Source organism: Brachypodium distachyon, chromosome 1, assembly GCF_000005505.3.
Source record: "Brachypodium distachyon strain Bd21 chromosome 1, Brachypodium_distachyon_v3.0, whole genome shotgun sequence".
NCBI classification, from domain to species: domain Eukaryota; kingdom Viridiplantae; phylum Streptophyta; class Magnoliopsida; order Poales; family Poaceae; genus Brachypodium; species Brachypodium distachyon.
In genome coordinates this window covers 35344907-35360256 of record NC_016131.3, presented here as the reverse complement: position 1 = coordinate 35360256, position 15350 = coordinate 35344907, and the positions used below count along the sequence as shown (strand labels likewise).

Genomic DNA, 15350 nt, shown 5'->3' with positions numbered 1-15350 from the left:
GCCCCAGCGCTAGGCTGCGGGGCTAGCCTCGGCCGGTCTCCAACGGAGTGCCGCGGAGGCAGAGGAAGTATCACTTGCTGCTGCTGCTGTTGCTGCACCCGGGCAGGCTCAGGCTTCTCCAGATCCTGCGACGTGCGCTGCACGTTGTGTGACTGCGTGTTCGCCGCTGGGGCACCACGCGGCTCGATCCGAGAGTCGTCAGCCCGCTTAGGAGGCATAGCGACGAGTACTGTCTTCGGAGAAGGCGAAGCTGATGTAGCTGAAGACGGCGGCGCCGGCGGTCACCGGCGACCTCTCCGCACGCGCCCCCTACCTAGCGCGCCAGATGTCGTAGCCCGGGGCTTAGACACCGGGGATGCTGGGCACCCCTTTTTAGGTTCGGCAGTGGGCGATGGGGATCGCTCCGGCGATCGCCGGCGAGGCCAATGACGAGCATAGCAATGAACAAGCAAGTTTACCCAGGTTCGGGCCACCCAGAGGTGTAAAACCCTACGTCCTGCTTCTGAGTATGTATTAGCCAATGAACAAATGTTTACAGGTTGTCAGGAAAGTCCCCGGGCGGTCGCTTTCCTTCTGCTAAGTGGCTACTTACTATTTCTGGACTAAATCTCTAGGAATGGTAACCCAGCTAGAGTCGTCCACTTTGACCAGTGGCTCCTTTTATAGTCAAGAGGATACCACAGGTGCCTCGGTCTGCATGGGGGACGCGCTTTTGGACACGCGCCGAACAAAGACCCTAGGCAGCTTGCCTTTGCTGCACTGGCATGCATGCACGGTACAAAGCACTGTAGTTAGGGCGATATGCGGCCTAGATTCACTGCGAGCTACTCACTGTAGGTTGACTAGACAGGAAACCACTTCCCTGTCAGAACATTTAACGCTCGACTTGTGCCACACTTCAAGCTCCGACCAGCCCTAAAGGAGCTTGTCGGGCGGCCTCGTGGCATCGATACCCTGCCTGCACTGCGCACCGGCCCTGACGTAAGCACCTACGTCAGGAGACACCCTCCCCGGCAAGTGAGCTTCCCGGGGGGCGTCCTGATGGGGATCTTCACGCTGTCATCCGGGGTAACCCCCGCAGCACGGCTAGTCCTGCTCCAGGGCAACCCCCTTCCCAGGCTCCTGCCAGGCTGGTGGCTTCCCGGGCAGCTCACACTATGCTGCCCAGGGTGCCGTCCTTTCGGGGAGCAAGCAAGGCGACCCCCGCGTTGAGCAACGGTGGTACCCCGGGTGCCACTAGTGCGACAGGAAGGAGGGGTACCTTCTCCTTGCGACGACGAGCTCGACGGCGCAGCCATGTCGACGGCGTTGAGTGACGGTGAGGGAGAGACGGCGGGGGGCGACAGCGTGGATGGAGCTTCCCGTCGGTTCTGCGCAACCCTAGATCGGAAGGGATGTCGGTGGGGTGGTGGCGACACAGACGAACCTCGTAGTGCGTGGCCCGACCCCCCACCTCTTTATATAGCGCAACACGACAGGGGCCCACCAACCATATTGGGTTGGGTGCCCCAATCAGGGCGCGTCAGATTTACACCCGGTGGGCCCACACGGTGGGAGATCACTCTAAAAGATAGCACGCATTTGAAGCTAACAGCCGTCATTTGTGAGTGCCCTGTGCCATATCTCCAGTAGATACCTTATATCGTCGGCTCGTATAACAATTTTGAGGCATATCTAAAAACGATTTTATGGTCTCATTTCGTGTCATGCAGGATAGATCCCTTAACTTCGTACCGTAATTTAAAAACATACTTCACCTCAATTCACATCCAGAATAGAGCTCATAGATAGTTCAGAACAAACAAAAGGCGGCGGTCACCGGCGGCCTCTCCGGCTCACTCAGAGTCAGAGGAGATGTCGATGAGCATCATGCCCCCTTCTCCTCGCGTGCTACTCGAACTCGCAGATGCCCCGTGCGAGTCCCTTGTCCTCGAACCTCTGGTGGTGGGGGTCCTCGCCGGCTAGTCGGACTCGCAAGTTTCCCGCGAGTTTGGAACGGAGTACCGGAGTAGGCGCTCCTCCTCCTCGTCGGAGTCAGTTTCGGAGCCGGCGTGTCGTTGGCGGAGGCAAAGGGTGGGCGGTGCCCGCGGAGGCCCACAACGGACAGCGAGGTGTTCTCGGCTTCCCTTGAATAAAGATGTGGCATTGGGCGATGATTAATTATTTAATCTTGCCGTATATGAATGGACCAGATGGTGGCGGGTTCATCTTGCCGTATGTAGGAGGGCGGTGGCAGGTTTGGGAGAAGGAGGCGACGACGGAAGAGGAGGAGGCGATGGCGAAAGAGTAAGAGGCGACAGAGAAAACGAAAAATGTGCCCAATAAAATAACCCTAATGCGCTACCTACCTTTCTACGGGCTCTGTTCGAGTATATCTTCGGACCAAAACGGTATACCATAAAAACCGAACTGTTGCCGTTCAGACAGAAATGCTCTTACCGAGTTACCTCGAAAACTCAAATGGCTACGCACATACTAGCTCGATCAATTGTTTAAATCATACTTTTTTCTCTCTCTTTTTTACTAAGTACGAATGAGACTTGAGCTTGCATGCGCAATGTGCCCCGCAACACAGTGTCAAAGAGTGTCGATTCGTTCGTGTACAGCTTTGTCTGCAACATTGGGCGTAACCGCGTAATATCATTCTTTTCTGTGTTTACAAGGTAGAATAAAAGGCATGTTATTCACTCCTTTTCGAAAATAAATAAATAAAAGGCATGTACCTGTAGTGCCCATGTGCGTGGGTCTTCAAAACCGTGTTACGGTTACACCACCACCATCCCATGATCTTTTTGAAATGGATCTTAAAATCACTTATGCAAAGAAACGGACCTAATTTGTTTTGCTCTATTGGCAGTCAGCTCATGAGGCCTAGAAGCATGCATGGTTGTACTCGCTCAATTCCTAAACTCGGGGTCAACGGTATTAGTTCAAATTTGTATTAAAACCAAAGCATGAATTTAGGAAATGAGGGATCGCTCCATTCCTAAACTCGGGGTCATGGTATTAGTTCAAATTTGTATTAAAACCAAAGCATGAATTTAGGTACTCATTTGTTGGTCTGTTGCAAATTGATCAGAAACGTTTATTTTCTCCTGTCATCAGACCGACGTGCGCGTAATATTGTTCCTTGTTCGTCCATTCCTTCTTGCCCTCCTCCAAAAGGTTCGGCGGCGTCTGTGAAGTGTCGCTACTGCCTTGGGATGATACACACTTGCCGCCTGGCGCTGCGGCCAAACCAACGAATAGTTACGGCTCAACAACCGTAGCCCTTTTAATGGCTGTAGTATAGCTCCATTGTGCTTTGTCCGGATGACGTGAACTGTGGCCCTGTACTGGGGCGCATTGGGACGAGCAAACGTGGGCCAAATGCTGGAGGCATGCATCAGTTGGAGCAAGCAGGGCAATTGTTGTTTGACTTCGAGAGGTGCAGAGTGCCTTGTGTAAGATTTCTGCCTGGACCTCAAACTTCTCCAAAATTTGTGCAAGATCTGTGTAATAATCCCCTTTGTAGACCTAGTTTATCGCCAAGACAGAACAATTTGTTAGGTTCCATCCACCAATATCAAAAAGTAAAATAACTTCCATCAAAAAACAAAGTTTGTCAAAATTGTTAAGCTGCATCCACCAATATCAAATTTGACTTCAGTCAAAAACATATATCATCTGTGAGTTGTTTGATCTATAATAAAACGGTTTTGCTATTTCTAATTCGACTGAGAAATAACTATTTCTAAGTCGACCCTAACAAACATCAGATCCAATTGTGGAGATTCGTGCAAGATTCATACTCCCTCCGTTCCATAATATAAGTCGCCCACGCATTTCGAGGTTCAACTTTGGCCCTCAATTAGACTAACAAAATGTGAATTATGTGTTATACAAGTTATACCATTAGATTCATATCTGAAAGAAGTTTCTGAGGGTATAATTTTTATAATACATAATTAAACATGCATGTTGTTCCTGGTCTGGAGGCGGTGATGTGATGATGATACAGACAACTATGATGACAAGTCTGCTCACTCCATTGGAACACTTGATCCCAGATCAGGCAATGTCGACGAGCCCTTGTGTCGTGATCTTGTTGAAGGTGGTGGTTTGAAACTTAGATTTAGGGAAAAAAAACCGAGTTCGATCTTAGGTGGGACTCGTCATCATCGGCACACATGCTGCGAATCTTCTTAAAGGTTTTGCCTAAGAGTTGCGTTTTTTTTTGTTTTCCGCATGTACCATAGGGTTAGTGGTGGTTTGGTGGGGTCACCATTTTTTTCTTGGGGGGGGGGGGGGTCAACTTTGTTTGATTGTATTGTCTGTTTTTTTCTGGCTTTAATAATATAAGGCTGTGTGCATGAGTCAATGAAAAAACCATGGATTATCCTGCTGTTTGAAAAATAAAATAAAAATATAAAAGTAAGTCTATATTTTGTCTAGGAGGTACTACCTCAATTCTAAATATAAGAAGTGTTAACTTTGTCATAAGTTAATTTTAAAAAAATTGACCAATTTTATAGAAAAATGTATGAACATGTCAAATATGAAATGAGAATAATACGGAGTATGAAAATATATATCAGATGAATTTAACAAAACTAATTTGGAGTCGTAAATGTCATATTTTTTTATAGATTAGGTCGAAGTTTAATAAGTTGGTGTTAGGTCAAAGGTATTGCTTCTTACATTTACGAAATGAAGAGAATAGTAAAAAAAATAGTCCGGTGACTTTTGTTGACGTCACGCTGATGCCCATGCATCCTTTCCTTGCATGTGTCAACCTATGTTCCAGTGAGGTCACTCAGACAAGGGTGCGGTCATACATTTGAGTTGACCTGTTACTAGAAAGTGGTGCTGGCGAGATAGAGTGACGTAGCGCAATTAAAACGTTGTTTACAAAGAACGGAAAACCTGGATATGCCAATGCAATAGTAACAGGTTGGATCGGGTCTACGCACCAAGCCGACGGCACGAGCTGCGAAACTATAAAATTCCTAACGTTAGCGTTGCACACACAGGACAGAGGTCACAGGGACAGGACAAAGCCTTGCACAATTCAGAGGAACCACGAGGGCACCGGCCGAAAGCCTGGGACGCCAATTAATGGACGGTTGAACAACTACGACCGGGGCGGAGGAGGGCGAGGGACAAGGTTGCCATTTTGCCCGAACGTGAAAAGCCGTCCCCAGGCCCCAGCTGAACTTGAACCTTGGCTCCGCACAGGTCCGGTTAATAATGATGGTAGAGGATCACAGAAAGAGAAGATAAGGGACGAGAGAAAAACAGCATCTCATTATGGTCTATGATCAGCCCCTGGAATGAAAAAAAAAACTCATATTGGTCAGTCCTGGGGCACATGGTTCAGGGAGTGGGGTTCTAGTGGAATTACTTTGGTAACGTACTACTGGTGTTTACAGTTGTTGCTCAAAAATAGAAGTCCACTCTTGAGCAGAAAAAACTAAATGGAGCGTTAAACTTTTTATTCTTCTTATTATTCACGGTAATAATGGAACGGAGGTTACGGGTTAATTAGTTGGGCCGCAGAGACTGATCCTCCGGTCATCCCAATAGTGCCACCCGCGCCTCCCTCGCGCAAGCAGCTAGCGGCACACCTCACTCCTTGCTGGCTGCTGCTGCTGCAGTTATACTAGTTCTATAAAGCAGAGCGCCACACAAGTAAAGGATCCCAGCTTTCTCTATCTCTCTCCGCGTCTCCCTCAGCAGCACATGCGCCTCGCCATTGGCTCCTGCCGCCGCCGACACCCGCAATGGAGGAGCATCGGGGCTTGCTTCTCCTCCCCCTGCTCGTCGCCGCCCTTTGCCTGTCCGGCCCCGCGGTGACGCCCTGCGCCGCCGCCAAGAACAACAAGAAGTCTTACCAGGCCGTGTTCAGCTTCGGGGACTCGCTGTCCGACGCCGGCAACCTCATCGTGGACGGCATCCCCAAGTCGCTCACCACCGCCCGCAAGCCCTATGGCATGACCTTCTTCGGCCGGCCCACCGGCCGCTGCTCCAACGGCCGCGTCGTCGTCGACTTCCTCGGTAACATTCCGCTTCCACCCGTAAATCCACCATTATATCTGCGCCCCTGGCTTCCCAGTGCGGCCAACTTCGCCGTCCTTTTTCTTCTCTTGGTTCCGTCAACTGTGTATTATATATGCTGGACTCTGCAATATCCAACAGAAATGTCTCTGTTTTTTTAAGCCGTTGATTTGGAGTGTTAGACTATGCTCTGACCTTGGTCATGATAAATTTGACTCTTGTTTAATACGGAGAACTACTGCTCCAGCAGCTAGTATGCAATCTGCCTTTTTTGCCTTACTGTTTTAATTAACTGTTAGTGATGCAAAGCTAATCTTGTGTTAAAAAAAGGCCCAGCCTTTTCTCCTTTCTGAAAAGAAGATAAATTCGAGTGGTAAAAAACAGTTGCTGCTTTGGAACAGTGAACTAGTGCTGCCTCCATTCTGCTATACCAAAGTGCAGTATTGATGTGAATTAAAGGGGTCCTTTTATTTTTCCTTTTTGGAAAGGTAAAGCACAGCAGAAATGTTACTGAAAGAAACTTGTGATGGTTACTGTTGCAACATATTTCAGTCGACTGCGGACTGGACATGTCTCGCTTGGTCAGAATTGCTAGATTGTGAATCCTGATGTGTCTTTTGTTCAGAGCGATAGCCAATACAGCACGCCGTAGTATGATATGATGTGTAAAAAGTTTCGTTTTTAACGATGGGAAACTTTGGTCAATTTTGCAGCTGAGCATTTCGGGCTGCCCCTGCCGCCAGCGTCGCAGGCGCATGGCACAGACTTCAAGAAGGGGGCCAACTTCGCCATCACCGGCGCTACGGCGCTGGAATACGACTTCTTCAAGGCCCATGGCATCGACCAGCGCATTTGGAACACCGGCTCCATCAACACCCAAATTGGCTGGCTCCAGAAGATGAAGCCATCCCTCTGTAAATCGGAGAAAGGTACCGTTCGGCATCCATTTTTCTTTTCCCTTCTTGAAATACGGTCGTACCATGTTCTGTTAGTACATCATAGATTCAGAATTTCTTTGGTTGCGTTAACTGCAGAGTGCCAGGACTACTTCAGCAAGTCCCTATTTGTGGTGGGGGAGTTTGGGGGCAACGACTATAATGCTCCATTGTTCTCCGGCGTCGCGTTCTCCGAGGTGAAGACCTATGTGCCGCTGGTCGCCAAAGCCATCGCCAACGGTGTCGAGGTATAAAATCCCTGGAGGGTGATTTGTAAGTACATCACTCTTAAAGTAGGAACATAGGATGATCCTTGCGCATTGCATCATACAGTATAGACCACACAATAATGCACACACTTGACTAAAGTAGTAAATCAGCACGGTGGGCTATGTACCTGGTGTGTGGAGATCCAGGGAATCATGCAACTATCGTTACGCAAATGTGTGACGGGTGCAGATTTCTGGCAGCACTCACCTCTCATGTCTAGATATTTGTCGGCTAGGTGGAATGCATGACAAACACATGAGAGGCAGAAAATTGGTGTTTGCTTTGAAATTATCTGGAGTTCAGTTTTACATGGGAGTATTCAGAATTCAGTGAGAACACTGAATAGTCTAGGTAGTAGGTAAGTGCTTAGCAAGGGAGTCATAAGTTCCTGAGAGCTTAGTCGTGTGGGGATGGCCGGCATGTTAGGTGAGGGATAGGGCGAGAGCACCTTTTGTTGGATTGGATCTAGCCATCTAGGCATCTCGATGTGTTGTTATCTAATTGTGAGCTTACCAATATTTGTGGACATTAACATGTGCCAGTTTTGATATCCTTCTTTAAAAATAGGAAAATCTTATGACTAAACAGTTAACATGAAACTTCTATTGTTACACTAGTTTGAAAGGGGATTTTTTTTTACCTGTATAAATCAAACCAAACATGGGTTTTGTACTTCGTCACCAAATCGAGTTGGTTCACAGTATATAAGATTGTTGCTTAGTGTAGCCCCTATGTGATGTCTTGATGGGGAATTCATGTACAACATGATTGCACAATGAAGAGAATGGGCATGGAAATGGTTTGTTTGGTAAAGAAGCTGAGCAATCATTTGTTATGTGCATGGCCATCATGAAATGGCTGTCACGTGACATGGCTCTAAAATTAGATTGTTTCCACACAATTCAAGGATAGAGAACAGATCTTTCTATAACTATATTAATATTAGTACTGCATCGCCATTATTTTATTTGTAGTGTGCTGCTAAACTAGCTTGTCAGTGTAATATGCTGATTTCAAACTGTCGTGCGGGGATCTTTTTGGAATATGTTCGTCTAGGATTGGAACTAGTTTTGCACATTTCGTGAGTCAGTGAGAGCAAACCGAAACGCACATACACAGATAAGCCATTTTAATAAGCCTATGTTCATTTTTCTTTCCTTTCAGAAATTGGTCGACCTTGGAGCCACTGACCTGTTGGTGCCTGGAATTCTCCCGATCGGATGCTTCCCATTGTACTTGACGCTCTACAACACCAGCAAGAAATCAGACTATAACGCACGGACCGGGTGCCTCCGTAGATACAACCGTCTCGCCTTCCATCACAACAGGGAGCTCAAGCAGCAGCTGGATGAGCTTCAGAAGAAGTACCCAAAGACAAAAATCATGTATGGTGATTACTTCAAAGCGGCAATGCAGTTTGTTGTGAGCCCTGGAAAATTCGGTAAGCAATTTCTTGCTCGATAACCTGTAAAACATTCCGAGTACATAATTTATGGTGGATTCGGAGGTGTAAACAGCATATTCATCACAAGATTACCCATAAGACACGGTGACATGGTTTGCACTGGGAAGCAAGTTACATGGTCTAACTGAATCTGATGGCATTGCAGGTTTCAGCACAGCTTTACAAGCATGCTGCGGCGCTGGAGGGCAGGGCAGCTACAACTTTAACTTAAAGAAGAAGTGCGGCGAGGCAGGCGCAAGCGTATGCTCTAATCCATCGTCGTATGTAAGCTGGGATGGCATCCACATGACCGAAGCTGCTTACCGCATGGTCGCAAACGGTTGGCTCAATGGCCCCTATGCTTCTCCCCCAATCCTGAAGTGATAATTGAGATGGTTAGATGTGTATGTAACGTTGCTGCTGTCACTAGAGGGGTGGATATGAGAGGAGTGAGTGCTTCAGGCACCCAGGAAATTAAGTTATGAGTAAAATTACTTAGTCTGTTCCTTGAGAGAATGTATAAACTGTGCCGGTATAGATATGTTTCCCAAACTGAAAAGCTGTAGTACAAATGTACCATGTATGACATGTTCCTCATTCTTATTCCTTTGTCAAAATTTGTGTAATAACAAATAAATTTATGAAAATAAAAGGATCAAAATTGTGCATTTGCGCCTCATGAACTGCACCTCCTGTATTCCCATGCTAGTTCAAATTTGGAGTAATAAGCAATGATTATAAAGTGCAAACGAGCAACTTGTGCTACTTTATAAATTTAACAAATGGTTAAACATGCCACAGAATACTACAAACTTCACATACAACTCCTATATGGACTAGGAGAACCAAGACATACACAAAAATATTAACATAGTTCAAATAATATTTCACTTTGACTTGAATTTGAATCGGTATAAATCTACTTTAAGTCCTACCCTTTGGATTTGGAATCCAATTCCACCAGAAGATTCCTAAGGTCAAACAAACAGTTTTCTATAGTGTAATAGGGCTCAGATCGTTGAGAACTGCTGTATTGCTGATCAGAGATGGCATTGATGGTGCTGGAGCTACGGTGATCGGATCAAGAATCCATCTTCGACAAGTGACACACTGTCACAGGAGCGGATCTCACCGGAACTTGAGCTAGGGTGGGGATGACCGCCCAAGGAATTGAATATTGTCCTACTGCAATGTAATTTTGCAACTCGGATAAAGTCAAATTGGACCTCGAAATTGGGGATTGTTCTCTATGGATTGAGCAACCGGAAACGGAATCCCGGAGGTGAGTCGGTGTTTCAGGTGCAATATATCGGGCTGACCCGCTGAGGCAGCTCGATTCACGCTGACGCACCATCAACGGTGACCGATGGTGTTAGGGTACGAGAGGGATGGCGGCTTAGCTGCGGGAAAAGGAGGCATATGCAGGGACGCATAAGGCGGGGGAGGACTCGGATTTGACTGACGTTGCACAGCACGAACTTCGGGGTGCCGCTGGCGTTCCACGCACCCATAGGAGCAGAAGCGGCGGCGACGGCAGGTGTTCGTGATGGGGACAGAACGCGAAGAAGATGAAAGCTAGAGACAGAGAGACGCATCGGTGAGCTGGCTCAGTCAGCTTGCCAACGAGTTGGGCCGGTGAAAGATAACGCCCCAGTAAGAAGAAAATAAGAGAGAAGGTGGGCTGGGTTAGGTAGACGACAAATGGCCGGCAGAAGGCCCAGTCGGAATAGAGGAGAAAGAGCAGGTGGGCTGGGTTTTGGCACAAGCAGCTTAGGAGAAAAGAAAAGATTCTCAAAAAAAGAGAAAAGAAAAGACCTCTAAAAAAAGGAGAAAAGAAAAGATTCTCAAAAAAATGAGAAAAGAAAAAGTCTTTTCTATTAGACACGAATAAACTCTGAAAAATTCAGGAAAACTGAATATGCAGAATCCAAATAAAACGAACAGAGAAAGTAAAACTCAAATTTAAATTCTAATTAGTGTTCATTTAATTTCAAAACCAAAGATTTTTTGAATGAATTTTTTATTTCTCATTTATATGAGTTTTTTTAAGCTCTAAAAGCTGTTTCGTTACATGTAAGGTGAGTTACCAATGACAGCCTTCATTGGAGACCGAACCACCTCTAATATGGGTCATGTTTAGCGGACCTTTAGATCATCTTGCGGGACACCGAACCACCTCTAATATGGGTCATGTTTAGCGGACCTTTAAATCATCTTGCATGGCTCCAAAACAGAGTCCGGTTTTTAGGGGTTAGAAAAAAAAAATGTTCTTCAGCACGTTACCTACTCGGGTCCTATTCTAGGGAGCTCCCTAGATTTCCCCCTCTAGCCCCCGTTCCCAGCGACCCCCAAGGAAGCCCATATTCTCCCTTCTCGCACGCCACGATATCTTCTTCTCCCCCCACTGCTCTCTTCCTAATGCGGGCGTTCTACTTCACCGGCCGGCGCCTCTCCCTCGGCCGCCCCGGCGCCTCACCGCCGGCCATTCTACTTCACCGGCCGCCTCTCCCTCGGCCGCCCCGACGCCTCACCGCCGGCCGTTCTACTTCGCCGGCGCCTCTCCCTCGGCCGCCCCGGCGCCTCACCGCCGGCCGTTCTACTTCACCGGCCGCCTCTCCCTCGGCCGCCCCGACGCCTCACCGCCGGCCGTTCTACTTCACCGGCCGCCTCTCCCTCGGCCGCCCCGACGCCTCACCGCCGGCCGTTCTACTTCACCGGCCGCCTCTCCCTCGGCCGCCCCGACGCCTCACCGCCGGCCGTTCTACTTCGCCGGCCGCCTCTCCCTCGGCCGCCCCGGCGCCTCACCGTCGGCCGCCTCCGCGCCTCATCGTCCGCCGTCGCTGCGCCTCCCCGCCGGCCGCCCCAATGCCTCACCGGCCACCTCTGTCTCCCGCCCCGGCGCCTCAACGCCGGCCGCCTTCGCGCCTCGCCGTCCGCTGTCCCTGCGCCTCCCCGCCGGCCGCCCGTGCGTCTCTCCCTTGGCCTCCCCTTCGTCGTACGCCTGCTCCATGGTGGAAGAAGAAGATGATAGGAGAAAAAAAAGAAAAGGCAATGAGCCACTGACGTATGGGACCCACTAGTCAGTGTGAATGCAAAACTAAATAGGGGCTGAAGTTTAGGGGGCACACAGATAAGCCATTTTAATAAGCCTATGTTCATTTTTCTTTCCTTTCAGAAATTGGTCGACCTTGGAGCCACTGACCTGTTGGTGCCTGGAATTCTCCCGATCGGATGCTTCCCATTGTACTTGACGCTCTACAACACCAGCAAGAAATCAGACTATAACGCACGGACCGGGTGCCTCCGTAGATACAACCGTCTCGCCTTCCATCACAACAGGGAGCTCAAGCAGCAGCTGGATGAGCTTCAGAAGAAGTACCCAAAGACAAAAATCATGTATGGTGATTACTTCAAAGCGGCAATGCAGTTTGTTGTGAGCCCTGGAAAATTCGGTAAGCAATTTCTTGCTCGATAACCTGTAAAACATTCCGAGTACATAATTTATGGTGGATTCGGAGGTGTAAACAGCATATTCATCACAAGATTACCCATAAGACACGGTGACATGGTTTGCACTGGGAAGCAAGTTACATGGTCTAACTGAATCTGATGGCATTGCAGGTTTCAGCACAGCTTTACAAGCATGCTGCGGCGCTGGAGGGCAGGGCAGCTACAACTTTAACTTAAAGAAGAAGTGCGGCGAGGCAGGCGCAAGCGTATGGGACCCACTAGTCAGTGTGAATGCAAAACTAAATAGGGGCTGAAGTTTAGAGGGTAGTGCTAAAACTAAAATTTATAGGGGGAAGCGCCTAAACATGATTTAGGGACCCTGTTTTAGGGACTACTGTTGAAAATGATCTTAGAAAATAGCGGCCGTCAGTGTGTGTCAAATGGACAACATCACTGGCAGCTCTTGTATGGACATGTCAGTGATGACTCGTCAACGTGGCCTGCAAGAAGTTATGCCCGACATGTCCCCATAAGGGTAGTCGGTGGTGAACTTTTCGACGTACGACTCCTATTTGGGCGTAAGTAGAACAGTATATAATGTGTATTTTCGTGCCACGAAAGTGGCATGTAGTTTTATACGATGGCCCAAATTCGAGCCAAGTTGTAATTAATTTATGTGTTGGACCACATATAGACTACTAATTATGCATGTTATTACTCCCATTGTTTTGATTTTTAAGGCCGTTCTCTCAGCTCGTGTCGTTCCAATTCTCTTGGCTGACCTACCTTCCCTAAGACTGGTCATAGTGGGAGTAACATAGGTAATATCGTGCATTGCCACCTAAATTGAGATTATGTGACATAGCATTAAATGAAGAAAGAGGTATTACCAGTATCATAATATGAAACCGGTAACATAGTGTTTCTCAAGACATGATGTCTCTTGTAAATCAATAAATGAAGGTTCGATGATACCATGTCTAAGTAGTATCATGTCCCCCTATGACCAGCCTAAGAACGTGATCCTTTTTCCTTGCTAACGCTCCCTTGTCTCTCGTATCGATCCCTTCACCCAATCGTTCCCCTTCTCCTATCTTCCCAAAGCCCAGATGACTTAAACAGCCCAACAACTTTCTCTTCCCAAAGCCCACTAATGTGAATAGATTGCTCGTTGATTGGGGGAAATCTGGCGAAGAAAGGAATCGCCAGCCAAGTGGGGATCTCTTTGGTTAATGGGAATTGGGAGAATAACCGCTTTAAACGAGAACAGATGGAGTAGTTACTATTGATTTGTGAAGAATGTGATACAATCCGCGGGTGCTAGATGTTAATTCATTGTATAGTTGTTTTGCCTGATGTTTTAAACATGTTTCATGACAACTGATAAAATAGATGACGCTAACAAGATTCTTTGTAAACATGTGATTTCAAGGTGCCTTAGCAACCAAACGGTATACTCAATTTACGATATGTCATCTTTGTCCACATTCTTTCAATCAGTGTTCTTCAAAACTAAATATGTTGATGTTTCGACAACAAATTTTCACTTAAAAAGCTATTACTCAGTAACTTATAAACATACCACCATAAGGAAATAGAGTTACGACCTTTTAATTGTTTTTCTAGTTTAATAGGTTGATGCCACACGTTCTGGTTCCATAAATTGTTAATATATGTGATGTTGTTCTCGACAACAATTAGAATAAGGGGTGACAAACCTCGATGGCACAAGTGCATGAAAGTAGGGCGTATATACCGGACTTATAGCGAAGGTCATCGTACACTTGGACAAGTTGACACGTCGATATTTTTTGAATAGATTCGGTCGACCCTGCAGGTGCGACCTATTCCTATGTTAGGAGAGGCTTCGAGGAAATCGTTAGCCAAAGTGTTTCAGGTCGATCGAGGCTCCCCGAATCACTTAGCGAGAGGTCGAAAGGGGGCCGTCTCGTACTTGGGCTGAGCGAGGCTTCCCAAGTAGCGAGGTGAGATACTCTTAGGACTCTAACCCGATTTCCTCTCCTTCGGGCTCGGGCCGAACGAGGCTTCCCGAGATCCCGAAACTAGAGCTCCTCTCAAAGAGGCTCTCTAGCCTCTCCCCTTGAGTTTATTCAAGTTGAGAGTGAATGGTACATGCCCCCATGTGGGGGTATTTATAGCCTAAGGGTCCATGACAAAAGACTATGGCTACCCTTGAGGGAGAGAGAGAAAAGTGGGAGTAAAATGATAAAAGTAGTTTCTTGGTACATAACTTTTGTGTGCACCAAGTGGGAAAAGTGGGGGTTGATCCATGACCCATCATGGACTAAAGGCCCCATCGCAACACCTTTCTTGCCCCCTACTCAAGCTCTTTTCTCCCTTTGACTAAGGCATGAGAGGCTTGACTTGTTGACTAGTCTTGATTGTTGCCACGTAGGATTGACCGTGCCACGTAGGTATCTTGACCCTTGTAGGGAAATGTTGACTTGGTCGTTGCCACGTAGGATTCACGGCCCGGCCCATATAAGGTTTTCTTTTACTACAACAGTAGCCCCCTTGAGATGGAGGCATTGTGAATGCCTTTGGGTCAATCTTCATGAGAGACTCCTGAGTTCTTTCCTTGTGAGAGGCTGAGGTACTTTGTTAGCTTTCCGCGTTCCGGGGAAACTCCATGCCTTCTGCGGTCTTCTTTGCGAGAAATCGGATTTCGGGGGGTATTTTAGCAAAAACCGGAACCCTAGGGGCTTCTTTGCAAGAAAAACCGGCATCTCGAAGGACTATTTTGCAAAAATCAGGAACCCCGAGGGTCTCCCCGAAATTTCTGAGGACTTGTCCATAATTTCCCCGAGTTTCTAGGCTTTTTCGCAAATTTTTCCGAACCCACACGGCAGGCCACGCGCGCACGGGCGCGAACTGGGCCAGTGCTTGGGCCGACTTCGGGTGAGCAGGCTTCCTCTCTTTTTTTTAGCAGGCCGATCTTTTGGGCCGTTTCCGGGCCGAGGCCCAGCCGAGCCAGATACCGGTTCGTTTTAAGTGAAAACGATCGGACGGTTGAGGGAGATCGGACGGCCCTCGGTCGTCTTCTTCCTCTGTACAGGGGTGGAGGAACCGTTGCTTCTTTTTGCTTTCGTAGGCGGCGGTTGAGACGCCGGGCCCGCGAGGGAGGCGGCCTCCTACGGCCAGGCCAGCCCCCTTTTGGGGAAAGGGGATGCCCCCCTTGCCCATTCTTCTCCCTT

General features: G+C 47.9%; 2 protein-coding genes across 2 annotated transcripts; both read left to right on the top strand.

Annotated features, from left to right (window-relative positions):
• Positions 1–5660: 5660 nt before the first annotated feature.
• LOC100823835 (GDSL esterase/lipase At5g45910) lies at positions 5661–9364 on the top strand. The gene is made up of 5 exons (XM_014897662.2): positions 5661–6036; positions 6750–6965; positions 7071–7219; positions 8406–8682; positions 8852–9364. The coding sequence occupies exons 1-5, from the start codon at positions 5763–5765 to the stop codon at positions 9067–9069; spliced, it is 1134 nt and encodes a 377-aa protein (XP_014753148.1). The 5' UTR covers positions 5661–5762; the 3' UTR covers positions 9070–9364.
• Positions 9365–11816: 2452 nt separating this feature from the next.
• On the top strand, positions 11817–12449 carry LOC112270093 (GDSL esterase/lipase At1g28610-like). Its single transcript, XM_024457786.1, has 2 exons — positions 11817–12137; positions 12307–12449. Exons 1-2 carry the CDS (start codon positions 11837–11839, stop codon positions 12447–12449), a joined length of 444 nt encoding a protein of 147 aa, XP_024313554.1. The 5' UTR covers positions 11817–11836.
• Positions 12450–15350: the final 2901 nt, after the last annotated feature.